Source organism: Aspergillus neoniger, assembly GCF_003184625.1.
Source record: "Aspergillus neoniger CBS 115656 unplaced genomic scaffold BO87scaffold_15, whole genome shotgun sequence".
NCBI classification, from domain to species: Eukaryota; Fungi; Ascomycota; class Eurotiomycetes; order Eurotiales; family Aspergillaceae; genus Aspergillus; species Aspergillus neoniger.
In genome coordinates, this window is record NW_020291143.1 from 239991 (window position 1) to 264436 (window position 24446).

A 24446-nucleotide genomic window follows, 5' to 3' on the forward strand; every position below is an offset into this window, starting at 1 on the left:
CGGATTCTGCCAGGAAGGCGGTCTGACAGCTACACAGCAATTACCAGGTGCGACGGATGAGCTTCACTGTTCCTCAGGACCATTTCACTCTTTCACGTCAGATATCCAGGGCAGTGGTCATATCAATCTGACTCGAGCTGAAGTGAATTTCTTTTCTATTGCGCATTCTTGGTACATTGTGCCCGTTGTCATTCGCTCCAGCATTCGCGCTTAAGGAATTGCGATCCGAGTCTAAGCTCGCGGCGATCAAAACACACTGCATTCACACATCTTTCATTACTCTTTCTACCAGAGATCTCTTCTACCTTGGCAATATTAGCAAGTATTCAGAATGGCCTATACGGATGATGCTGTGAAAGCGAAGCTTTCAGCCCTCAACGAAACCCAGGAAGGCATTGTCACAGTTGCGCAATGGGTCATGTTTCACAGGTAAGTTGACAACTGTTCGTATATACAAAGACTTTGCTCATATGTTATTTCAATCTTAGGCGACACGCCGAACGAACCGCACAGCTCTGGCTGCAGAAACTCCGCGATTCTCCAGCACCGAAGCGCCTGAACCTGATATATTTGGCCAATGGTATAGCTCATGTTCCGAGTCGGTTGTAGTTCGACACTAACAGCATCTCAGAGGTCGCGCAACAGTCTAGAGCTCGAAGGAAGGAGGACTTCCTCATCGCATTCTCGCCGGTGGGTTTATCATCATTGGGCCCTGGCAGGTATCAGAGGTTAACATTTACCAGATCATCGCAGAGGCCACGGCTATCGCATACAAAGGTTCCTCAAACGATATTCAGCAAAAGATTCGCCGCGTGGTTGAAGTATGGAGACAAAGATCGATCTTTGAACTTCCCATTCAGGAGGCCGTAGAAGCTCGAGTAGATGGTAGGTCGTCTTGCGCTGTTCTCTTCATTCATCCTGCTTACTCCGTCGTAGAGATCGATAAGTCCCGCTCTACCGGTAAAAAGCCGTTGCTAGGAGGGTCCCTCTTCTCGAGCTCGTCGGGCTCAACACCGTCTGAACTTCAGCCTCTAGTGCCTCTACAGGTAGCTGTTTCAAAGGCTACCGTGGCTTCAGCTGCATCTGCCACAGCTGCAAATGCAGAGTATGACAAGATGCATGACCCCAACACGCCTTTGCCTACCCCTCCAGTGCATGCGGCGCGGCTTAGCCAGCTGTTGAAAGCCCTTGCGAATGCAGAAAGCTCTGTATCCGAGGTCATCAAATCACGCACCGCTCTCATCGAGGGTCTCGAGAAGCTTCTCGCAACCAATCGCTCAGCTTTATCCAAGGAACAATCAATGGTCGCACAGTTGACGGGAAGGAAATCGGAGACGGAAGCCACCAAAAGAGAGGTTGAAGATGGGATCATGCGCGGGCTCTCTGCCGAGAATTCGCCTGCGATCAACCATGGCGATGCTGGGCCAGAGGGAGAGCCTATTTCTCGTCCAGAAGTTGAGGCCCTGACTCCTCCACCAGTTGAGGCCATTACACCTGTTGGTTCTCCCAAGCAGGCCGCACAGGACTCAGACTTCAGCGCAGTACCTCCTCAACCCCAGATACTGGGTGGATTCACCCTGCCTGGGTTCGGAAATCCGGCCGATTCTTCACTTTCGGCGGCGGGCTTCCCTCCCGCGGGACTCGGCGAGCACCAAACAGACGGTTCGAACGGGCTCCATGCCAAGAGACGCAAGGTTACGCATGAAGAGGAGGATTACGCTCAATTCGCAGGCGGCGACTTGGATGCTGATGTAGCTGAGCTCTTGAAGCAGGAAGGTGATGCCCAGCAATAGGCCTTTTAGATTCACACACTCTGCGGTCGGTGGCAGGCGCAAGCTTGCTTATCTCGACAGACTCCATTTTTACTTTCAACATTATTTATTCTGTCGTCTTATGTGCTGTTTACTGAGAATGTAGTTATCTATTTTCTGTTGCGAGGCACGCCCATTCTTGCCTATTATGATAATATCTGGATATCCACTGTTTATGCGATTAGCAATACGTCCGAGATTCATGCCCGCAGGACGAATTAATTTCTCTCGAAAGAAATCAATACGGCGCTGGAATACATTTGAATTAGTTTCATTACTATTATCATGGAACGCTGAATTGCGAACTATCGAAATATATCCGGATCACCCCATTTGTTTCTCGCAATCCGTAACGAAGAGGGACTCCTTCTGCGGCGGTATATGGTATGGAAAGCACGAGGAGTCATTGCGGGCGGCTGTTCATTAGTTTGCGGGGGAGGTGGCGGCGCCGGTGCCGGAGCGGGATCTGGGGAACTGTGTTTCTTCGGCTTGACTAGTAGAACGATAAACAGGCCTGCGACTATGATCACCAGCAGGAGCATGATCTTGCGTTTCACTGTACGTCGCTGGTAGTTTGTAGCCTGCAAGATGCAGATTGGTTAGTAGGAACTTTTTGCTCGGGTGGCTGCATCAGACGCGAACGTACCACTTTCAGCTCTTTATCCGCGGCCTTGACCTCCGTGCCCATCCGCTCGATATTATAGTCAATCCGATCCAGCATGGTACCCTGATCGATAACCATAGACTGCAGCTCCCGGAAAATATCCGACAGCTCAATGATTCCTTTCGCGATGTCGTTTATTTCCCGTTCCCGCTGTTCAATGGCGGCATCGTTCTGGCCCGTCAGTCGTTGCGACGTCTGCATCAGCGTGGATTGCGAGAACGACTTGTCCGCATCGGATTCCATTAGCGACGGGTCTGTATATGGGTTCTGCATCGGTGTCGGGGAACGTTCAAACGGCGCTGATCCACCCTCCAGTCCTCGTAACTCTACCACACAACTGCGGTTAGCTTGACAAACAGACGTAGCGCAGCCCAGAATAAACTCACTCTTCAGATATGTACTCTGTTTCTTCCGGAACCGAGCACTAGCCTCTTGCACCCTAGCAGCAAGAGATATCTGCAGGTTTTTGGCCATGGTTTCATCGCCGCTGCTAACTCCACCCTGTTGTTGAGCTTCCCGTACCATCGTCTCGATCTTCTTAACTGCTTTCTGGCATTCATGAAAGGAGCGCGTGATATCCTGTGTGAGCCGCTCTATAACTAATTCATCTTGCTTTCGTACATCCTCGTCTCCGAATCCGGGTAGAAGGTGTTTTTGATGTAGCTTATCGAGGTGAGAGGACTTCTGCGCAATGTCCGCAAGTAGCTCCGTCACTTCCTCCTGTACGTCAACCCAGCGCGGGGGTAAAACGTCCATCTCGATAATTGCGTCGCCATCGTCGTCAAGACCGCCGGTTTCTGAAATGAGTCGACGGCTTTCTTCAGGCTGCGACAGGCTATCGGAGAAGCCATTGGAAGCTCCGAGATAACGTGGCTTCTTGGCTGGATGATGCGCGAACGACTGGCGGTAGGATATGTAGCTGTATCGAGGATGGGCGTTAGTTCATGATCTTCGCCATTCTGGATAATAAATCCCGGGACGCAATTACAGATTGGTCCGGTCCCGCCACATTGTGAATGCTAGGAAGACAGGGTCGTTGGTCTGCGGTGATCCTTCGTCGGGGACACTCTTAGGCCACCCTGATCATTGTCCGGCCAGGGATGCCGTTAGAATGGATAGCGAAATTCAAGTCACAATAAACTCAGAGTAGAATATCTGGACATATGAAATGGCAGTGAGGGGTATAGGCCGTTTTTCCGCGTCGTAGAATAGAGCGTCGTAGGGTGTATTCGATAGGACCGCTGTACTTCCCGGAGCTCCCCATCTCCATGTTGCACATGAAGGGACGGCCGCACCAATCCCAATGTGGTAGCACCCGTGCCGATCTAAGTATATTACGTCAGCCACGATGCTCTGAGATGATGCCTGATTAATTATGCGAGATTATGCATCTCAATTGGATTGGTCAAGTTCGGAAGATGATGTCCTGGATGAGGATAAGAGGTCCGTCGTGGGCCAGAGATGAATGTGGTATTGCTGTCTATTGTGTTCCATGGATTACACACTATAGATTACATGCCGCACCGTCATTGCCTGTCACAAGAGAACTATCTTGTGTAGATGCTACTTGGCTACTAGAGCATTATGAGACAAGAGTGACGCTCCCTATTTCTATATTTGAAGCAATACTTCGTGATAACCGATCGTTTTGGTCACCCAGCTGATGCAGTCTACACACACATATAGTGAGATACTATCAAGAGGCATTACCTAGGGATCAAGTTCGGATAATAAGATGTTGATAGGAGCACGTAGCAGCCGTGTCGGATGCTCTGAATGCGACGAGATATGGAGTGCTAGTAAGGAGTAGACGCATCAATGATCGAATAGCTGCAATAGGGCTATCTCACGTGCAGGTTTGTTCTGGTTTGTTTTGGATGTATCAAGCAGTTTTGGGAGGTCAAATAGGAAAAATTGAGATCGAAAGTTAATTTGGTTGCAGGCTCTAGCCTGAATATTGCAGATTTTGAGCAATTATGTTGGCTTGTCAGTCCACTTTGCATGGTTACAGAGTATGCCAAGCCCAGATAACTTGCGCAGTTATTCCGTACTTATGCCGCCTAAAGAAACAAGCCATGGTTCTGATTGCGAAGGTTCTAATCAAGGGCATAAGAGTCGCAGGGGATGGAGAAGAGTTATCCTCTGCTTTCTGGTTTGCATGACTGAACCCTCAGGTACAGAAGTGTCCCATATCAAGGTTCCAGGGTATAGTGTCTGAACAAGGTTCGTCCTGGTGAAAGGCAGGCGGGACTTGTTGCCTTCGAGCTTTGGTACTGCCGGGGTCCACGGCTGGCCGTCACCAACTGGCCAAAAGGCGCCTACTTACAGATTAGATGCAAGGCTGCGCTCGACTAGCAGCCATTCAAACGACTATGTCTAGGCAACGGGCATTTCCATAAGGCAGATATGACGGGACGCAGCGAGCCTGCAGCAGCTGAAGAAAAAGCAACCAACCAACCAATGCATGGAGGGGGAGCGTGCAAAAGGAGGCGAATTGACAGACGGGCGGGCAGGCAGGACAGAACAGCGTTTCCAGGCGCAGAGGGCACATGGTGGCCAGGGCGGGTCACGTTTCAGGCATAAGCGACCGCCTTGCCAGGCGTCCAGCTCAATGGTCATTTATTATTATGATGGATTCGGGTTCCCCTTAAATCATCTTCCACCAACACCACCACCACCTTCTCCTCCCCCCACAGCCCTTTACCGCTACCGTTCAAGCCACCAGCTTTCTTGTTCCCTTTCTACTCAGCTTCATTACCCTCCCGTGACTTATCACACCCCATATCAACCATGGTATGTACCTCCTTCCTCGCTGTCCCGGCCAGTTGCGTTGAAAATCCCCCACTTTGCGGGGCAGATCTGCCTGGCATTCTCGACAGGATTGCTGACATCGCATCGTCTAGGCCGACTCTCTGACCGAAGAGCAAGTTTCTGAGTACAAGGAGGCCTTCTCCCTCTTTGTGAGTGCTCCCTGAATGAACCCCCGATCACTCAAATTGATGACCTATCTTTACCGGCTCATAATGCTAATGTATTTTCGAACTCAATAGGACAAGGATGGCGATGGTGGGTGGAATTCTGTCCCCTTCACGTTCTAACTGTAGCGCCCGATCCGACCGCGGGATTTCGACAGCTATTTCCCCCTTCGATCTGAATCATAATACTGATGTAATCTGGAAATAGGCCAGATCACCACCAAGGAGCTCGGCACTGTGATGCGCTCCCTCGGCCAGAACCCCTCCGAGTCTGAGCTTCAGGACATGATCAACGAGGTTGACGCTGACAACAACGGAACGATCGACTTCCCCGGTATGTGATAGATCTACGCATGTAAGGCGGGAATGCCGTATGGGTTGTGATTGACTTTTGCCGCCAGAATTCCTTACCATGATGGCTCGTAAGATGAAGGACACCGACTCCGAGGAGGAAATCCGCGAGGCTTTCAAGGTCTTCGACCGCGACAACAATGGTTTCATCTCCGCCGCGGAGTTGCGCCACGTCATGACCTCCATTGGCGAGAAGCTCACTGACGACGAAGTCGATGAGATGATCCGTGAGGCTGACCAGGACGGTGATGGCCGCATCGACTGTATGTTTCCCATTCTTGATATGCCCGTGATATGACATGCTAACTCTGCTACCAGACAACGAGTTCGTCCAGCTCATGATGCAAAAATAAACGGCTCTTCATGTTCTATTTGTCTTGTGTTAGCGGAAAGGGTGGGGAACAATGAAATCTACTCCACAATGTCCCATCTTTTATCCCATCCCGTCTCTTGTAGTCTCATCATTTGGCTATGACTCTTTATTCATCTTGATGATCGAGCGCTTCGCATTATCACTGTTGGTTCTAATGTTGCAGGAATGGTAGAGGCGACCATAGGTCTAGACTGGTCTGAGCGAGCTGAGATTGAATATGTCAGACAGGGAGGGCTCTGTCTTTTGCTGGGAGTTCCTGCGTGATGTGGCCCGCAAGGGCTATTTGTTCCTCTTCATACCCGCTTACCCCTTTCACCATTGTCCATAGTCCCGTGTCATGATTCGTTCCTTTGCCCGTCTGATATCTGGCAGTGGCTCGATTGCATCGGATAATAACCATTTTGATATTCTAAGACCCGTTTTGATGTAGACATGAGATTATGTATTTGTGCTGCACTTCGTCAAAGTCCCACACACTGCCTCCGGTTCTCAACAAAGAACACCGAATGTGGAGGCCTTATTTCGGATAACTCAGCTTCTAGCGCTCTTTGACGGCTACCCCTGCACATCGCGTACATTCCTTGTGCCACATGCCACCCGGAACTCAATATACGAGATATCTCCCTTCAATCTACGATCTGCCAGCATGATGATCATACGTTTTCTTAAATAAGCAATCCCCCAAGACAATTCAGATTAGATTCACCTCAACATCGAGGCCTGGTATTTTTACCGATTGAACCTAAAGATCTCCATAAACTGCCTCGCCACATCCACACCCGCATCCGGATCCGGATCCTCATCCGCTTGCTGTAGGTTTGCCTCGTCAGAAACAGTATGTCTGCCCTTCTGTTTCAACCTCCTCAACCGATCCTTAGCTTCCTTACCCACATCCGGCAATAAGATAGCTTCTCTGGCCCCCTCAATGCCCAGCCTCGCCCAGAATTCCCGGATCAACGCCGCACTGGCCGCATACTCGGCATCAATATCCGCATCTTCAATAGCATCCGGGAACGCCATATCAATCCCGGAGTCGTCATCATCAGCTAATTGCCCGTCGCTCGGATTCCGTGGTGCTGATATCGAATCGACTATACAGGGACCCCGCCATTCGATTTCGACAACTGTTCCGCGCACCCTCGCTGCTGGTTGAGTCTGTCGCACATCACCCACTCGAACCCGGAAGTCACCCACATCGTAGACCACGCCGCCTGGTACGGTGACCGTGTGTCGATGGCACCAGAAAGGCTGGCAGGCGTAGCCGAAGTGCTGGAAAAGAGCATTACAGGATGGAAGCGGCACGGTGGTCATGACCATTGGTCCTCCTGACGGTGCAACGGCATTAGATGGGGTGGAAGGGGTGGGCGCTGTTGCGCCTGGCGCTCCATTTTGAGAAGTATTGGTGGGTGAGCCAGCTGGTGTGGAATTAACACCGGTAGCTGTGTGGTGGGTGGTTTTTTCTAGTGCTTCAGAGGTGTAGATGAAGCCGTGATTGGAGTGAAAAGACAGTGATAGGAATTGCATATAGCGCGGTTGCACTTGGCGCTGAGATGCTGAGGCTGGAACACATGATGGCGTATCGCGCATTAGCCTGTGTTCGAGGAACCAACGGCCTACTAATGTTGGTTCGTCTGCTAGGGCTGTGTGTAGGCGCTCTGTGATTGTGGCTAGCCCTGTGGATGCATTTGGATTGGAGGGGATGAAGTAGACTCTGGATGGTTGGAGTTAACATGATATGAGGATAAGTGATAATTGGTGAGAGCTTACCCTGTGATAGGCATTGTGTAGTATTTGAAATTCCCTTGATAGATGTTGTATCTCTATGGATGGTTTTCTCTTGTCCTTGAGTAGGGCGCCTACGAAGGGATTCACGTGCCAAGTTAAGGACACAAGAGGGGTATCTTCTTGAAAGCAAGGAAAGAGAGAAGTGCAGTAGATATGTGTAAGAGTCAATGACAATAGTATGGGTTCAATTGATAGCGAGTCTGGTAGTAAGCAGGCAGCACAGGTAATTCATTTGGAGCGCGATTCGTTTATGTCTGATTATATGTTAGTATATTAAGCATTGGATGGGTCCGTGCTATTGGTGGAGGTTATCTAGACATACCAAGAAGAATGCAATAGCAGTTTATGTTGCTTTGAGTATATCACCCACAGCTCTAGTAGGACTGATTGGACTGTCCGTGGCTTTTTCGGGCATGTGACCCGTCATGACTTGGAAACAGTGTTGACTGCCTTGGGGTCCAGGCCACAAAGGTGCAAACCGGTCAAACACCGCCCCCAAGCAACAACTTCGACCCAACTGGCATTAACTCTCACTCCGACCTCCGACTCTCATTTCCTCCATTGTCTGTGGCTGTTAACTGGCCCACCTCCACTTCGAGTACCAACAGTAATCAATTCCTGGGCCGTCTGGGTCCTCGGGGCTCCACTCTCACATTTTATCCCCGACTCTGTCTCTGATTGAGCCACAGCGACGTCTGAGATCCGTCTAGACTTTGGTCTGGAATATCCAGGGGAACACACTTCCACTTTCTGTTCTCTACACAGTACGCGCGTATGTCTCTCCTTGCCAAGACGCGGGACAAATACTCCGGACAATGAGGCTGAGACCACAAAGGGGTCTTAGTTTTGGAGTAGTCGACGTCAAGTGGTCAAGAATAGAAAATCGCACCCACTCCAGGTGGACTAACACTCCCTATTCTGCGATCCTTGAGACCGGCCAGGGTCCAAGGGACCACTAGCTTACGCAATGGGCAGATCCTTTTGCCATATTGCTTGTTTACGCTCCGCTCTACTATTACTTACTTTGGTAAGTCTCGTTGCCAATGAACCTTTTCAGCCATTCACCCTCTCCTCTTTGCGATCAACATGCCACCCATGGCTAGGCGCTTGTAAGATGGAGCAGTAAACGCTCGGATGCAACATACCTCCACCGCAGCGCCAATGCTTATTTGCTCGCGACAACTGGGATAGAAAGACCGGACCAGGGGCGATCCTTGACAACAGGGTATATACGGTGCCCATGCCTTGTCTAGTTTGTACCAGCGTGCTGCACTTGCAAAGAACCGTCGCCTTGGTCGGTCCTTTGGTGTTCATCCCCAGAACCATCCCCTCTTTTTAATCTCGTCGGCGTTAGCTCGCTGGGCCGATTACTGGTAAACCTGGCATTGAGCATGCTCACGCATCTCCGATGTTACCTCTCATCTGATTAATATAACCCATTGCTGTGATCTGCACAGCTGTCCTCTCCTTTCTGCTGTCTGCTTCTCGTTGATTTAGCGATTCTTTATCAAGTATTGTCTATAGGTTGCCGTAACCATGGCGCGACGGAGCTACCTCCTACCCACCATTATTCTCCTATGCATCACATACGCTCTTTTCTCGAGTCTACCGCCCAGTGCGGGGCCACATTACCACCACCATTTCAGAAATCCATACGACCCTCCCCCGCATAAAGAGGGTAGGATACGTTGGCGGAAGCATGCCGAGCAGTACCCGATCTCCGATTATGTCCCTCTTCCTTCGACTGCGCCATCCACTATTCCACAAATCCAGCACAAGTTCTCTAAGGAGTCGTGGTTCGCACGATGGGGACGGGTAAAAAGGCAGCGTGCGGTCAAGAAAGCATTCCAGCACGCGTGGAAAGGGTACAGGAACAATGCCTGGCTGGAAGACGAGCTCTCTCCCCTCACTGGTGGCCACCGCGAGACTTTTGCGGGTTGGGCAGCTACCTTGGTGGATTCCCTAGATACTCTCGTTATTATGGGACTTACTGAGGAGTTCGAGGAGGCCGTGAAAGCGCTTGAGTACATCGACTTCACTACCACCAGCGCCATTCAGATTAATGTCTTCGAGACCAACATTCGGTACTTGGGCGGGCTTCTTGGTGCCTACGACTTGACCCAGGGTAAATACTCGATTCTCCTAAAGAAGGCAGTGGAAATTGCGGACATGATTTATGGATCGTTTGACACTCGCAACCGAATGCCGCAATCAAGGTGGGAATGGACCAGGTAAGACACCCAGCAGATGCCTCGGTTGCCAAGCGATTCCTAGGTATCGCTAGGGTACCATTATGACTCAGGCTGGGCCATGTTGACTGGGGTCTAGATCTGCGGATGGTCTGAGCATCGAGCCGGGCCGAAACACCATACTTGCTGAACTCGGGTCATTGAACCTAGAATTTACGCGGCTCTCTCAGCTAACAAAGGACCCCAAATACTTTGATGCTATCCAAAGGATAACGGATTTTCTCGAGGATACTCAGGAGACAACCGATGTACCTGGGATGTGGCCCATGATGGTCAATGCTAAGGACTTGGAATTCGCTGACCCCCGATTTACCATCGGAGGAATGGCTGACTCGACATATGAGTACCTCCCGAAAGAGCATATGCTTCTAGGAGGGCAGACCAGTCAGTATCGTAGAATGTACAACTCCTTCATGAAGGCGTTGAAGAGCCGCCTGCTTTTCCGCCCGATGACCGAAGACGGCCGCGATATCCTTTTTGCTGGGAACCTCCGCGTTACTGGATCTTCCAGCCGGAATAACCTAGAGCCCCAGTGGGAGCATCTCAAGTGCTACCTCGGAGGTACTGTCGGCATAGGGTCCAAGGTGTTCGACCGACCCGAAGATTTGGCTGTCGCGCGGAAATTGGTCGATGGGTGCATTTGGGCCTATGATATCATGCCGACCGGAATCATGCCAGAGATCTTGCATCTTACTGTGTGTAAGGACGATGAAAATTGCCAGCTGCCTCAAAGCTCTCAGCCCACAGGCACCTCAAAGGATGGCAAGAAGTTGCCGCCAGGCGTGGCCGATATTCCTGACCCCAAGTATCTACTGCGGTATGTTCGTTCAACAATATGTGACACTTGTGTTCTCCATCTAATCCCATCTTAGACCCGAAGCTATCGAGTCGGTTTTCATCATGTACCGTATAACGGGGGACCGGTCTCTGCAGGATGCTGCGTGGAGGATGTTCCAAAATATTGACAAGATGACGCGGACCTCGTTTGGACACGCAGCCATTTCCGATGTACGGGACCCCGAGTCGCCGCAGATGGACTACATGGAGAGTTTCTGGCTGGCGGAGACTCTAAAGTATTTTTACCTCATATTTTCCGAGCCGGACCTCGTGAGCCTGGACGAATATGTGCTGTAAGTCTTACCCCACTCGATTTCCCGATGATTTATGCGGGCAGTTCACTAACATTGAGCAGGAACACGGAAGCACACCCTTTCAAGCGTCCAACTGCTTCAAGTACATAATGCGGTTGGGTTTTCTTTTTGTGACTTGTGATAAACATGTATGGCGAACGGGCGTCGCCATCAGTGATTAACCTTTGACACCAGATGGTCTTTATACATATGAAAAACCATCTGATCAGTAAATAGTCTGTGAAGGCGTCATTGGTATTTCCTATGGAGTTTTTCATTTATTTAGAGCGCTAATCATATAGAGGCGCTATACTATCCATATACAATATATACATTTGCAAACACGAGATCAGTCCATCACCGATAGTATAGTAGTAGCCCAGCACTACCTCCAATCAGCACCAGACATACACAAGTCACGATGCGAATCATACTCAATCGTATACTCCACATCCTTCCGAATCATCATCCTCGCACTCCCACCATCACTTCCAACACTGCGCTGCCCATCCATCTCAACAAGCTCAATATCAGGTTCAGCCACAGGACCTGGCTGATGCCCACCATCCAATCTCCTCGATACCCTCCACGATCTCCTCTCCTCGGGATTCAAACAAGTCTGTCTTCCAGACCCCGCTTTAGACGAATCGACCTTCCACGACCGCGATACTCCACTCGTACTCTCGAGATTCGAATCACCCGCCGTCCCGTAATTGGTGCTCACGGCCGCCATGAACGGCCGCAGACAGAAGATACTGCATGCCACGAGAGCGTAGTTGAGTTCAACCTGGGCCCAGATGATGGGTGTGACGACGGCTAGTGTGGGATCCGGGGAGTGGACGAGGAGTAGGATGGTGTAGATGTGGAAGACGGAGAAGATTATCAAGCTTGGTTTTAGAGTCATAGGTGTCAGTAGGGATCTGTGCTATTCGCTTTTTGTTTGGGGCTGGGTGGAAGGTAAGCAGGTGGGAAGGAAGGATAGTCACTCACGGAAGCCGAAACATAAACGCAAATCCGATAGTCAGCTTGCGCTTAAGAGGCATGAATAGTCCCCAGAGTAGGAAGACGGCTAGTCCGAAGATAATCAGTTCAGTCGCTATGTCTAATGCGACGATGAATTGCCAGCGTTTGGACTTGAGAGCAGATTGTTAGTCATATCCTTCAGTTGATTGTCTACTATGTATATGTTGTCTGCAGGAGATGCTAGGAGTGTACCAGATTCACACATTGTCCTCCGGAACCTTTCCAGGGACGATTCAATTCGCAGTTCACCGCGATGATGAAAACGGCCGGTATGACCCATGCTGTGCATAGAGCGAGAGTAGCTATAGAAGCTCGGTTATGCCATTTCTGGGGCGTGAGACGAAGGTAGATGCCGCAGACGCAGCATTTGGAGATGTAGACGGTGATGAGGTAGAGGATGTCGCTGACTGTGATAAGCTAATTATTGTTAGGAAGAGATTAGTATATCTTTCTTGTAAGAAGATGATGAGGAGGTAGGAGACGCACTGTTTGGATTTGATCCACCTGATCTTGTTCCAGAAGATGGATTGATGTCCCGAAACCATGTGACACGGCGTTGAATAGGAGTGCTGCTTGCACGGTTGCTACTATCTATATCTCAACATCCTCGTTAGCACAGGTACTCAAAATCCAGATCAATTGACTTACCGTCGCTCCAAGGAGAAGATAATCATCAAATGCAAACGGCGGATGGAGAGCAAGTCGCACATACAACTTGATAAAGAAGCTGACGAGAGATACGACCAAACCCAAAGCTCCAGTGATGATAATCCAAGCTCCATGATGCAAATCATCTACCACTTGAAAAGGGGGAGATTGTCCCGGCGGGACAAACGGGCCGCTCATGCTATGGCTGAGACAGGATGTGTTAATAGCCTCTCGGACCCTGGGAACAGATAAACGAAAGCAAAGACCATCATCTACGAAAAGCTTCGACCAGGATGGTGGAGATATGCTCTTATACAAGGTGGTATTGTTGCCTTTTTGCTTTTCCAGGATGCGCACTCATCGTGGCTGGTTGGCTGGTTTTTTCTGTGACTGAGTTAGAACCCACGCATGCGATGCAAGATACATGATGCACGTCTAGCGATATGCCCTTCTCTGGGCACACGGACCACATGCCAGGATGATGGTGTCGGGGGGAAAGTAAATTCTCCATGGTTAGCCAGTTAAGAGGCACAAACTGGGAGAGATCAGCAGGTCCGTTGCTTCGTCCTGGATTGTCAGAGGATGGGTAAAGTGCGTGAATATCTCTGCAACTAATCATCGAGGGGCTAACTTGCTGTTTGAGGTAAAACATTGATTAGGAGCTCTGTGAAGACCAGAACCTCTGTGCCGATCTAGACCGCTAGATCAAGCGCTGTCAAGGGGCTGCATATCAGCCCACGTTCAAGATGACGATCTGTCAGGTGGTACATATGGGGTTCTGACGCAGCGTGTGGCTATGCCAAAGCAAAAAGCATATTGTCCTACAATGGTATGTCTCCAAGAAGGCTCGGGTGTTTCTAGCCTGCAGATTGGTTCCAGCTCTTTGGACTACAAGGGTACCGCCCTGAAAAATACCCCGAGGTCGTGTGGTGATCAATCATAGTTGATGGCCGGTGTCTCAATCGCTCTCTTTTCTTTTCACTCTATCCTTGCTTGATCCCGATGAGTCAGTCCAACACTGCGCTCGACAACTTTACAGAGGCATTGCTATTTACGGTAGCGACAAAGCAAATGCAGTGGTAATGAGGATCAATATAGAGATCGACAATTATACATTGTTCGCTTAAAGCCACAGGCCAGTGCAACTCATGGTGATGGGCACATGCTCGTGAATCGAACGTGGGAGGTTGCCTTTTCTCCCCGCGGAGACTGGCTGCCTTCCCGTCTGTCCTACCCCTTACTTGGGATCAAAACTGGGAATCCTCATCCCGACAGCCAGGACATAGGAAAGCCACCATAAAAACCTCGAAGTAGAAGCTCTAGGGCTTTTCGGTATTGTTTGACGGGTCTCAGTTTTGAGTCAAGGCATCAATGTCTTGAATATATCCGTCATTGTGCCCAACTGCGAGCTCGTATAGGGATCCCGAGAATCACACAAGAAAAAGCAAGCATACTTGATCTGCGCTACGAAGCCACCAATACGCACATCCATTTCCAGGATATGTTTCAGAATTGCCTTTATCTAGCATGTCGTGTCCGGCTGAAGATTGTGACCCAGCGCCACAAGAATGCATTGACACGGATTAATTGATGCCCATCTGCCTACCGTCCTAGAGAGAATAACGGTCATTGTCTGTGCCTGCAATCTCGCAGTGTCTGTTCCAACTGAGACCATACATCCTTGGTCATTAGTCTTCATCATGGCCCTCGAGAGTGGCAACATCGAAGGGCGAATATATGTGGAAGGTTCTCAAAATGTTGAGAAAGCACCCAAGGGCCTTGTGGCCCCTAAGTACATGGGTACGATAAGAGACCAGCGCGACATGAGTGCTCTAGGTCGTGTCCAGGTCTTAAGGGTAGGATGCTATTTTTCATGCTATAGCTGCCTTATGCTCATGCAAGATAGCGAAATTTTAGGTTCATCTCAATCCTTGGATTCGGCTGTACATTGATCTCCACGTGGGAGGTCATCTTAACGTGAGTACTATCACAGAAATTATAGTTCATTGGTTAATCTATGAGCAGGTTATTGACCAGTGGTCTGACAGACGGAGGGACCGCTGGGTTGATATGGGGCTTCATCATCGTCACAGCCGGCTTTGCGCTTGTCTTTGCCAGCATAGCTGAGATGGCATCTATGTACGTCTGAGACCCCTTGAGTATTTGTTGCTCGGAAGGAGAGACAGAGTATCCTAATAAGTGATCAAAGGTCACCAATATCAGGTGGTCAATATCATTGGGTATCAGAATTTGCTCCTCGCCGGGGGCAGAAGTTTTTGAGCTATATAACGGGTATGTCGAGCATATGCGCTCTTCCAGCCCAAGACTGACAAAGACACTAGGATGGCTGTGTGCAACAGGTTGGCAATGTGCCATTGTAGCCATTGCATATTTGGCAGGTACAATAATCCAAGGATTGATAGTGCTAAATCATCCGAATTATGAATTCGAGCGGTGGCATGGTACTCTGCTTGTTATAGCTATCACGGCATTTTCGATCTTATTCAACACATTTCTGGCCAAGAATCTCCCTATGGTTGAGGGACTGATACTCATCATTCATGTTGTGGGTCTATTTGCTATCATTATCCCACTTTGGGTACTTGCTCCTCGAAATAGCGCAAAGGCTGTCTTCACCGAATTCTACGATGGAGGCGGATGGGGAAGTCCTGGCACCGCTACTCTTGTCGGCTTGTCTACTACTATCACTTCCATGATTGGATACGATTGCTCTGTTCATATGTGTATGTGCCTCTTCACCATCGAAAGCCTGGTTCTAATACAAAGGTAGCGGAAGAAATTAAGGACGCATCAGAAACACTCCCGAAGGCTATGATGTCTGCAGTGGGTGTTAATGGCATTCTTGGATTCATCATGATTGTTACCTTATGCTTTACTCTGGGAGATGTCAACAACATCTTACAGAGTCCAACCGGATTTCCATTCATCCAGATATTCTACAACACTACCCGCAGTTACGCAGCAGCAAACACTATGGCAGCTATACTGGTCATCACACTGACCGCCAGCACAATCACCGAGGTAGCCACAGCATCCCGCCAACTGTGGTCATTTGCGCGAGACCAAGGACTTCCATTCTCGTCTTTCTTTGCATATGTAAGTACTATTATACAACAGCTACCAGCTCTAGTCACTGACATACCAGTTTGCAGGTCACTCCCGGCTGGAATATACCTCTGAATTCTGTCCTCGTCTCATTAGTCGTTACTGCACTCTTAAGCCTCATCAACATTGGGTCCAACCTAGCTCTGAATGCTGTCATCTCATTAACAATAACATCGCTCATGTCAGCCTACATCCTGTCCATTGGGTGTGTTCTGCTGAAGCGACTGCGCGGAGAAAAGCTCCCACCGCGACGATGGTCGCTCGGCCGGTTCGGGATGGGCATCAATATTGCTAGTCTCGCGTTTCTATTTCCGATATTCGTCTTTTCGTTTTTTCCACTGACAAAGACTGTGGATGCGCATAGTATGAACTGGAGTGTAGTTATGTACTTGGCAATGGTTGGGTTTGCATCAGTGTATTATTACTTCTGGGGGAGATACCAGTTCATTGCACCAGTGGCATTGGTAAAGAGGGACATTGATTTGAATGACATGTGAGGGCTGAGTGCAGTGTATTGCAGTACGCTTGTTTTGTAAACTATACAATCTAACAACAAACCATTTGTACATACATCCAACGTAAGAACCTTATATCGAGCGTTCAGGCATTTATCTTTATCTAACGGGACACGAGTACAAAACGCGCTCGTTCCATGGACAAAACTGCCGCAGCCATCTAATGATTATCACTTCCCACCATACTCCCACAAAACCAATAACATACTAAAACCAACTATTACTAGACATCAAGCCGGACCAGAAGGCGGCCCAGTCCAGGATAAACCCCGGCAATTGGGTATCCATCTCAACCGCGGATATGCTACCTTGCATGACCAACTACCACCTCCGCGCAAGAGAACACACACACACACACACAATCACAGATCAACCGGAGCTATCTAGTCCACGAAACAACTTACCAATACATCATCAGACAGGGAGATTCTGCCTTGAAACGCGACCGGTCATTCTCTGTCGGGCACATCGGGACGGAATGAATACCTGATCGGTCATCATCCCTGCCGTGTGTCAGAGAGTGTGAGAGTGTGTAACCGTGCGCGCGCGGCGTCATAACCTCAACCTCTTCAGAAATGGGACGGGTTAGAGGCTTACGGAAGATCCAGGAGTATCGATTACACCTGATGAATGTAACAAGAGCTGTAGTAGATCAACAAAAAGGACTCGTACTTGAAAATCAGGGCATAACAAACAAGAAAGACATCAAGAACGATAGAAAAAGTACGGAGACACGTACTTTCTAACCCACGCCAACCCATAACAGTAGAGACCGTCGCATCAAAGGAACCCACCCACACACCCGATTTAGTCACTAGTCAATAAATAACTAGCTAACTAGATAGTTAGTTCTATCAAGTAGATAGCGTCTTCCCGTCCAGCCCCAGAGCCTTGGGTTCTAGCTCAATCAGATAAGCCCCCCCCTCCCCGCTGGGTATGTGTGCCGAAGGGGGTTGGTTGGTTGGTTGGGTGATCCTGATTGCGTAACGCGAACCCAGGCAGGCCCAGACCAAGTGTGTCTGTCTGTCTGTCTGTCTGTGTGTGAACTCGGCTGACTTTTCCGACCAGAGGGGAGAAGCGCAATATTCAGCTTTCATCTGCTGCTACATCGGACACTCCGACGATAGCATATTCTGTGTGTGGCCACCCCCTTACAGGAGGAAGATGAGCCAGAGGTAAATGATTGAATGAATGAATCAATGCACGGGGCCACACGAACCTCCGTAATTCCGGAGTCCGCTGCATCATATTGTGTAATCTGATCATACAGCTAGCCTCTTCTTCCTCCCCCTGATCTTCATTCTTCCCCAGCCCGCTATGGAGAACGACGGGTCATGTCAAGTTCCAGAACGTTTTAGTGTGATGCTAGTTGTGTTCTGGAAAGTGAGGAGGAGTTATTGAATTTAGCGCTACTGATGATGGTGTTATTATTGGGGATTATGAGCAGCTTTCGCTGGGGAAAAGGGCAATGTACTCCGGCGGAAAGGAGGTTCCCCTTCATTTTAATACATTACTCAAGGAGGTAAAATTCATATCTGATTGATTGATTTGATTGATATGGGTGAACGCGTCGGCCGATGTCGGAATGTGCCCCACTCGGAGGCCCGAGTGACCTGTCACATGCGGTTACACGGTTTCCGGTGAACGGATGGCTTTTTTTGTCATAATGGGTACGGTGTGGATTGGTTGAGGGTTAAGCAGTAGACATTTTTGGTTGCGTGTATGTTGAGAACAAAAGGAAACATTAGACTTTTACTCGTGATGGGTTGGGGTTACTGTCATGGTAAATGGTAAGGGAGGTAAGGAGAGCTATCAGCCGAGGTGGGATGACACACGGATGACCGGACACAGAACGCGACAAAGTTATCTGATCCGTATCCAGACTAGCCACCGATCACGTGAACGGTCAGCGGTATGTGCAACCCGGGAAGATTTGTTGTTCCCTCATACTGAGAGAATATGGGGAAAGCTATGGTGACGGTGTCGGAGTGAGATTCCGGTGTAGTATTCCAATGATTGTTCAATGATATCGGATAGCTTGATAGCGTTGAGAGAGAAAATAACCAGACAAGTTGGCTTAACCGAGGACCGATCCTTGCCTTGAAGGTGGGTGAGACCGGATCAGATTAGATCGGTAACGTAACTCGGCTGTTGCAATGTTACGTACCGGTACGAGAGGAATTGGGAGAACTGCCGCTGTCAGGCCACTTGCAATGGCCGGATGAACGATCTGAATGCGGTCGTGGCAAGTGATCACAGGCAGTTCTGGGGGTGGGGGGAAAGCAATGGCTGATTAGCTAGGGAGATGGTAAATATCTCACGCAAGCCTGATATCATATTCAACCCGGGATAAGGAATCCATCCAGCTAGGCTGGCAGGGCAGTCCATTCATTTGTCTCCAATTACTACCAGGTCGAGTAAACTGTACCGCTAGCTGCAGATCGGGCTGCCAACTCGACTGTTTCCCCGCCGGGGTCTCAACCCTGAGATGGTCTGATTGGTGAGATGGATTTGTAGTCACCGGAGTACATGGAAGACCTTATCAGAAGAAGACCAAAAGATGTGTCAAAAGATTCCAGGTTCAACCCTTTCTTTGAGGGTAGAAAAGGCAAATTGCCTTGCGTGGGATAAACGCTTCCGTTGGTCATGGACAAGACGGGTAAAGTAAGTTACAGACAGAACGGTAATGACGGGAGGTTCACCGACGGGGGCGAGTGGCAAGTCCGACCGTGGATTTCGTACGAGTTATTCATGGTTGAATAATGATTGTGTGCGACAAAACAAGTCCGTCTTTCTCTTCTTCATGGCTCTTTTTTTCCCCTTTACTCCCCTCCAGCCCGGCCACTTATCTGATTCTTTTTTTTGCACGTGCATGAAATCCAGTTCATCCCCCAGCTGTCTTGACTGGAGTTACAGCTAAAATTCAGCACACCCGCCCTCGTCTAAATAGGACTTATCTCCTGCTCTCACGCCCACCCGGTCGGACTACCGGAATCCTCCGTACGCCAAAAGGACGCCAACAGGCGAAAGGATCCCGACTAAGTAGCGACTAAATCGCCCACCATCTGATGTGCATCGTCGTCTAGTTTATCGGAACCGTTATCCCGGTGCCGTCTGCCCCAGGCGAACTGCTTCCCGTCCAATTTGATTCCACCCCCATTCTTCGACCATTCATCATCATCCTCACCCACTGCTGACCTGTTCTCTCCGATTGCTGCTGGTCTGATTCGGGTCTCCATCACGATTGCGGTGTCCACTAGCTGACCCGATCCACTGGCCTTCTTTTCCAATTCCCTTTTTTGTGGCTCTTCTTTTCTACATTTGACCAGCCATTATCTTGCGATTGCCTGGTCTTCGGCTTTTGTCTGCCATCCTCTCTTCATCTTCGCCAATTCCTCTGGGTTGGCGACTTATCACCAATTGTCATATCTTCCGCTGTCATAGAACCACAATGGGTATGTTTAACAGTCTCTTTCGCGCGTGCTACTCCATTGATATCTTGACAATTGCTGATATCAATTCTCTGAACAGTTCACGCCGTACTTCCTCCACCGCCGCCGTCGAGGCCTGTGACGTCGCGGACATCACTTGTTCCTAATGTGGAGCATGCGATCGTTCCCCGGTCGTCTACCTCCCACCCTGACAATCCGGTTCCAGAGGAGCCTCGTGGCGTTCGATCGCTTTCGATAACCGATGTGAACTTCAGTGTTTCCACTCCATCATCGCCAGAGACAGATACTACCGGTTCAGGGACAAGCTCGGGTGTCCAGACCCCTGCCACTGAACTCCAATCCGAAGCTGAAGATTCCACCCGCGATGGGCCCGAAAAGCAACGACGAGCATCCACCGTGCTCATTTCTCAGAACTCTGATGATATGAGACGTATTCTGGAGAACGTGGGATCTAGCGGTACACAGAAGCTTCAGCCACTTTGCTGCGGTGGTGGATGCTGCCGCAGCAAGCCCTTGGTAAACTTCACTCCTCCACTGGCTGGAGTGAAGGCCATTACTCCTCCGGATAACAAGGCCTACCAATGCCTGAAGCTCAATGTCGATTATCTCACCTTGGACAGCGAGCTGAGCAACGTTGCCCCTTTGCCCGAGAAGACTGTCTCTTTCTCGTCCGTCCCAGGCTACGCAGTAGATGTGCAGCTGGGTCCGGCAGACCATCCTCCTTCTTTTGTCCAGCCTCACCCACCGTACAATGTCTACCGGGCGCCCTTGTACCATGCGCGCGAGCTGACAGGGTCAGGTGCGGAGAAGAGGACGTATCACTTTGACATTGACGTCACCGACTACCCTGCAGAGAGTGGAAACGTCGATTTCATTGTGGGCGGCGCCATTGGAGTGTGTCCTAAGAACAAGGAAGAGGAGGTTGATGACATCTTTGACCAGCTTGGTGTTCCCAAGTTTCTCCGTGATAAGAAGATCGTCGTGCGCACTGAGAAAGGCCGCTGGCCTACCATCTGGGGTGACGACCAACCCCGGGAATTGATCACCACCCGGCGGGAACTGCTGAACTGGTGCTCCGATATCCAGAGTTATGCTCCCAACAAGGCTCTGTTCCGCCTACTCGGCGAATATGCCAGCGATCCTAATGAAAAGAAGATCCTCTTGTTCCTTTCCTCCGCCCAGGGCCAAGGTGCTTTCTGTGACCTGCGCACCAGCTCCCACGTCACCGTCTCCCAGTTGCTTCACGCATTCCCTTCCTCTCACCCTCCCTTGGATCACCTTCTCTCCGTCCTGAACACCCTCATGCCCCGCTTCTACTCCTTGTCCCAAGATCCACTTCTATCGTGCAAGCAGAAGGGCTCCGTGACTCGGCGTGTGATCGAGGTTGCGGTAACCGTGGCCGAGTCTGAGGACTGGAAGGGAGGCCTCCGTACTGGTGTGGGATCTGGATACCTCGAGCGCGTTGCACGTCGATTGATTGACGCTGAGAAAAAGGGCATCGACCCGCAGACCCTTGACCTCCACGTACCCATGTTCCGAGGCCTGATGGCCAACCCCTTAGCCAAGCGTTTCGCATCGGATGGCCCCATGCTGCTTATCGGAGCAGGCGTCGGCATTGCTCCGTTCCGCGGTTTCGTGCAGCGACGCCTGCAGTCCGCCAATTGTGCAAACAAGGTCTGGGTGTTGCAGGGTGTTCGCGACTCTTTGCTGGACGAGCTCTACCGCGGCGAGTGGGGTGTCGAAGAAGAAAAGGTGCGAACAGTTGTGCAGAGCCGTCGTGGCGAGAGCAAGTACGTGCAAGAGGAGGTCCGAAACCAAGCTGATCTGGTCTGGTACGTGATCAATGCTTTGGACGGACGTGTCTTTGTCTGCGGTAGCGGAAAAGGCATGGGAGAGGGTGTTGAAGCCGCCCTGGTCGACGTAGCCATGGCCAAGGGTAACCTCAACATGGAGGAAGCGACGTTGTTCTGGGAGAATAAGAAGGAAGCTGGACAGTACATTGCCGTAAGTGTGATCTGCTACTGCTACTTGATTGTTAAACTGAAACTAACCCCTGAACCAGGAAACATGGTAAAATCTATGAGCAATATACGAAGCTAGCCAAATTGACTTTGGCTTTACTGCGTCATACTCTGCAGTTTAACGCAGTGACTTTGCATGACAAGCTTACAACATACATGCTTTCTTGCATGTGACATCTTTCATTTCCATTCGAATCTGTATGACCTTGATCATCTTGCCGGGTATTATGATTTTAATATTGCTTTAGCGGGAATGGTTTTTTGCTTGTTTTGTTTTCGATATCTTTTGTTATTCTTGTATCTACGGTTGATCCGGGATTACCATCGAAGAACGGGTTGGGCATGATAGATTAGTACTTACCTGGTAGCGATACCTAATATATGGGTTGTGTACAATTGACAGAAGCATGAGTAGAGCATAAGTAAGCAGCCTAGCGAGATGTCATTGGCATGTAGTTGAGTCCGTCTTAGTGGCCTCGGGTGATGGCCTTGGTGACGAATATAAAAATGTACTAGTCCAGTAACCGCTATTCCATAGCTGATGTACTCATGGTACTCGCTCTTTCTCATCTTCATCTTGTTACTACTAGTAGTATTACTATGAAATAATTTCGCTCAAGTGAAGCCATAACTATGTTGATCTGCTTCTACTTACGACCGGCACTGCTTCTAGTACAAATATATATATGAGATACATTTCCACTGAACACCAACTACCGTAACCACAACCACCACTACTACTTCGTACCTATCTCCATCTCACCACTTGTAAGCATCAACTAGCATATGAAATTAAATCGACATAAAAAGCAGCAAGCAATCTCACCCCCTTCAGCTACGTTACTAACAGTTACTCACTGGAAACGCCCAGTTGCCTGTGGTGCGATGAACAAGTTTCAATGCCTTGTATGTCACAACGATCACTATTGATATTATTGGTGATGGAATTCAATAGATATATATATATATATATATATGAGATTATGATTATTAATATTGCAATTGACCTCAAATTCAGCGCAATCATTTGGGCACTCTTGCTGAATCACTAACGACCAGAAGAAGATGCGACACTTCCCTGCATGCCGCTAAGACCTTTTCTATCCTAACTAGTAGATACAGGTGGTACGTCTTCGTGTATATTCTATATATATATAAAAGTTATAATTTTGTCATCCTTTATACTTCAGCTTTCGTGCATAGGTTTAAAAGTCTGTAAAGAAAACCTTAGAAATTTTTTTTTATTACACGCCGGTATAGAGACACCGAAGGGGAAAATAATAGGTGAGAACTCTGCTCTATGATCTTTTTAAAAGTACACTACTAGATATATTCTCCTTCCTGGCACCGGGCGTATATCTACTTTCCCATCTTCAACTGTTGCTTTATTAGCAGCCGCCGGGGATCTAATCCACTACACTTTGTATTATGATCATGATGGTGTCGAGAAACCTCACTCAAAGATGCCTTTCGTTTTGTAGGAGTGTCATCCGGGGTGGGGTTTGTATATCTTTATATAGAATAATTAACCCATAATGATACTGTACTCCTCCCATCCTCTCTAATTCTCTCACAAAATCCCTTCTAACTACTAAACCCCATTCTCTGGGACCATCACACTAAGTAGTTCTTAGCACCCACGTAACTAAGACTGATAATCATATGTCGTTTACTAGTATTGATGGATATGTAAGTACTAAAGTCAAGCCTATTAGTATTCGATTAAGAAGGAAAGGAAACGTGGGTTAGTCTGGAATAGGTGGTATTAATTAGCAATTGGCATTTTTGTGATGATTGCAATTCATCGAAGGAGATTTTGATGGAGTGGTACTTATTTACTGATTGTCTATGTCTATTTAATGTCTATATGTGAAGATGTTGGGTACGTGTGTGTCGAAGGATGGAGTGTAGATAAGACGGATTATCAGGAGGAGGAGGAGGAGGAGGAGGAGGATTTATATTACTGGCTATATTGATTGATTGAATTGTTGTTTAGTTTGTCGGATGTAGTCTGCAGTAGAAATCTTGCTTACTGATGAGTAGGAATTATCTTTTGCTATGATAGATCATGTTCAATTGCCCGCATCTGGGACGGAGGCTTCAATGTCACGTAGTATCCGATCTACTACTACGTAGTTATATAGTAAGTTCAAAGTTTATGTATATGTACTACAACTATTGGGTTACTAAGTAGTAAGTTGGAAAATTATGGTTTGGAAATGAAGCAAGGTTATGTTACTTAGTAGGGCTAAAGTAGTAGGTAGTACTATTCATTCCGTGATAGTTTAGTGAGCCGTACATATATATAAATGATCTAGCTACT

The 24446-nt window shown here is 48.9% G+C and overlaps 10 protein-coding genes across 10 annotated transcripts; 6 read left to right on the forward strand and 4 right to left on the reverse strand.

The window, feature by feature from the left end:
• The first annotated feature begins 82 nt into the window (after positions 1-82).
• On the forward strand, positions 83-2155 carry BO87DRAFT_358392 (CTD-interacting domain-containing protein). The gene is made up of 5 exons (XM_025621464.1): positions 83-429; positions 489-580; positions 632-690; positions 744-885; positions 937-2155. The coding sequence occupies exons 1-5, from the start codon at positions 332-334 to the stop codon at positions 1791-1793; spliced, it is 1248 nt and encodes a 415-aa protein (XP_025479963.1). The 5' UTR covers positions 83-331; the 3' UTR covers positions 1794-2155.
• Positions 2026-3709, reverse strand: BO87DRAFT_358393 (t-SNARE syntaxin TLG2). The gene is made up of 4 exons (XM_025621465.1): positions 3464-3709; positions 2862-3394; positions 2458-2801; positions 2026-2392 (listed from the first exon to the last, which is right to left on the reverse strand). The coding sequence occupies exons 1-4, from the start codon at positions 3484-3486 to the stop codon at positions 2117-2119; spliced, it is 1176 nt and encodes a 391-aa protein (XP_025479964.1). The 5' UTR covers positions 3487-3709; the 3' UTR covers positions 2026-2116.
• Positions 3710-4772: 1063 nt separating this feature from the next.
• BO87DRAFT_48594 (uncharacterized protein) lies at positions 4773-5243 on the reverse strand. Its single transcript, XM_025629317.1, has one exon. The coding sequence runs from the start codon at positions 5092-5094 to the stop codon at positions 4852-4854; it is 243 nt and encodes an 80-aa protein (XP_025479965.1). The 5' UTR covers positions 5095-5243; the 3' UTR covers positions 4773-4851.
• On the forward strand, positions 5159-6645 carry BO87DRAFT_376371 (calmodulin). The gene is made up of 6 exons (XM_025623283.1): positions 5159-5268; positions 5379-5435; positions 5526-5541; positions 5659-5784; positions 5852-6064; positions 6120-6645. Exons 1-6 carry the CDS (start codon positions 5266-5268, stop codon positions 6152-6154), a joined length of 450 nt encoding a protein of 149 aa, XP_025479966.1. The 5' UTR covers positions 5159-5265; the 3' UTR covers positions 6155-6645.
• A 214-nt stretch (positions 6646-6859) lies between these two features.
• Positions 6860-8375, reverse strand: BO87DRAFT_358400 (uncharacterized protein). The gene is made up of 3 exons (XM_025621466.1): positions 8282-8375; positions 7942-8213; positions 6860-7885 (listed from the first exon to the last, which is right to left on the reverse strand). The coding sequence occupies exons 2-3, from the start codon at positions 7953-7955 to the stop codon at positions 6904-6906; spliced, it is 996 nt and encodes a 331-aa protein (XP_025479967.1). The 5' UTR covers positions 7956-8213; positions 8282-8375; the 3' UTR covers positions 6860-6903.
• Positions 8376-9330: 955 nt separating this feature from the next.
• BO87DRAFT_376375 (glycoside hydrolase family 47 protein) lies at positions 9331-11683 on the forward strand. Its single transcript, XM_025623284.1, has 4 exons — positions 9331-10190; positions 10288-11025; positions 11081-11338; positions 11401-11683. The coding sequence occupies exons 1-4, from the start codon at positions 9496-9498 to the stop codon at positions 11447-11449; spliced, it is 1740 nt and encodes a 579-aa protein (XP_025479968.1). The 5' UTR covers positions 9331-9495; the 3' UTR covers positions 11450-11683.
• On the reverse strand, positions 11622-13286 carry BO87DRAFT_48689 (uncharacterized protein). Its single transcript, XM_025629318.1, has 5 exons — positions 13010-13286; positions 12848-12952; positions 12554-12778; positions 12329-12471; positions 11622-12225 (listed from the first exon to the last, which is right to left on the reverse strand). Exons 1-5 carry the CDS (start codon positions 13205-13207, stop codon positions 11724-11726), a joined length of 1173 nt encoding a protein of 390 aa, XP_025479969.1. The 5' UTR covers positions 13208-13286; the 3' UTR covers positions 11622-11723.
• Positions 13287-14709: 1423 nt separating this feature from the next.
• BO87DRAFT_425747 (putative GABA permease) lies at positions 14710-16632 on the forward strand (the record flags this gene model as incomplete). The annotated part of the gene is made up of 7 exons (XM_025627325.1): positions 14710-14865; positions 14916-14986; positions 15035-15148; positions 15219-15301; positions 15352-15753; positions 15801-16126; positions 16183-16632. 7 exons carry the CDS (start codon positions 14710-14712, stop codon positions 16630-16632), a joined length of 1602 nt encoding a protein of 533 aa, XP_025479970.1.
• A 2555-nt stretch (positions 16633-19187) lies between these two features.
• On the forward strand, positions 19188-19629 carry BO87DRAFT_48760 (uncharacterized protein). The gene has a single exon (XM_025629320.1). The coding sequence runs from the start codon at positions 19337-19339 to the stop codon at positions 19568-19570; it is 234 nt and encodes a 77-aa protein (XP_025479971.1). The 5' UTR covers positions 19188-19336; the 3' UTR covers positions 19571-19629.
• Positions 19630-19995: 366 nt separating this feature from the next.
• BO87DRAFT_48756 (FAD binding domain protein) lies at positions 19996-22313 on the forward strand. The gene is made up of 2 exons (XM_025629319.1): positions 19996-20105; positions 20182-22313. The coding sequence occupies exons 1-2, from the start codon at positions 20102-20104 to the stop codon at positions 22200-22202; spliced, it is 2025 nt and encodes a 674-aa protein (XP_025479972.1). The 5' UTR covers positions 19996-20101; the 3' UTR covers positions 22203-22313.
• The last annotated feature ends 2133 nt before the right edge of the window (positions 22314-24446 follow it).

What these genes read in the sequence shown, in the direction of transcription:
- BO87DRAFT_376375 (XM_025623284.1), top strand. Translation starts at nt 9,496, where the DNA reads ATGGCGCGACGGAGCTACCTCCTACCCACCATTATTCTCCTATGCATC. An exon ending in TCAAGGTGGGAATGGACCAG is followed by an intron (nt 10,191 to 10,287) that starts GTAAGACACCCA and finishes ACTGGGGTCTAG; the next exon opens with ATCTGCGGATGGTCTGAGCA. An exon ending in AGCCTGGACGAATATGTGCT is followed by an intron (nt 11,339 to 11,400) that starts GTAAGTCTTACC and finishes AACATTGAGCAG; the next exon opens with GAACACGGAAGCACACCCTT.
- BO87DRAFT_48594 (XM_025629317.1), bottom strand. Translation starts at nt 5,094, where the DNA reads ATGACCATTGAGCTGGACGCCTGGCAAGGCGGTCGCTTATGCCTGAAA.
- BO87DRAFT_48689 (XM_025629318.1), bottom strand. Translation starts at nt 13,207, where the DNA reads ATGAGCGGCCCGTTTGTCCCGCCGGGACAATCTCCCCCTTTTCAAGTG. An exon ending in AGGTGGATCAAATCCAAACA is followed by an intron (nt 12,779 to 12,847) that starts GTGCGTCTCCTA and finishes AACAATAATTAG; the next exon opens with CTTATCACAGTCAGCGACAT. An exon ending in GAGGACAATGTGTGAATCTG is followed by an intron (nt 12,472 to 12,553) that starts GTACACTCCTAG and finishes TCTGCTCTCAAG; the next exon opens with TCCAAACGCTGGCAATTCAT.
- BO87DRAFT_376371 (XM_025623283.1), top strand. An exon ending in CGGAACGATCGACTTCCCCG is followed by an intron (nt 5,785 to 5,851) that starts GTATGTGATAGA and finishes TTTTGCCGCCAG; the next exon opens with AATTCCTTACCATGATGGCT. An exon ending in CGGTGATGGCCGCATCGACT is followed by an intron (nt 6,065 to 6,119) that starts GTATGTTTCCCA and finishes CTCTGCTACCAG; the next exon opens with ACAACGAGTTCGTCCAGCTC.
- BO87DRAFT_358393 (XM_025621465.1), bottom strand. Translation starts at nt 3,486, where the DNA reads ATGTGGCGGGACCGGACCAATCT. An exon ending in ACAGAGTACATATCTGAAGA is followed by an intron (nt 2,802 to 2,861) that starts GTGAGTTTATTC and finishes GTTGTGTGGTAG; the next exon opens with AGTTACGAGGACTGGAGGGT. An exon ending in CGGATAAAGAGCTGAAAGTG is followed by an intron (nt 2,393 to 2,457) that starts GTACGTTCGCGT and finishes TGCATCTTGCAG; the next exon opens with GCTACAAACTACCAGCGACG.
- BO87DRAFT_48760 (XM_025629320.1), top strand. Translation starts at nt 19,337, where the DNA reads ATGACGGGAGGTTCACCGACGGGGGCGAGTGGCAAGTCCGACCGTGGA.
- BO87DRAFT_358392 (XM_025621464.1), top strand. Translation starts at nt 332, where the DNA reads ATGGCCTATACGGATGATGCTGTGAAAGCGAAGCTTTCAGCCCTCAAC. An exon ending in CAATGGGTCATGTTTCACAG is followed by an intron (nt 430 to 488) that starts GTAAGTTGACAA and finishes TTTCAATCTTAG; the next exon opens with GCGACACGCCGAACGAACCG. An exon ending in CCTGATATATTTGGCCAATG is followed by an intron (nt 581 to 631) that starts GTATAGCTCATG and finishes ACAGCATCTCAG; the next exon opens with AGGTCGCGCAACAGTCTAGA.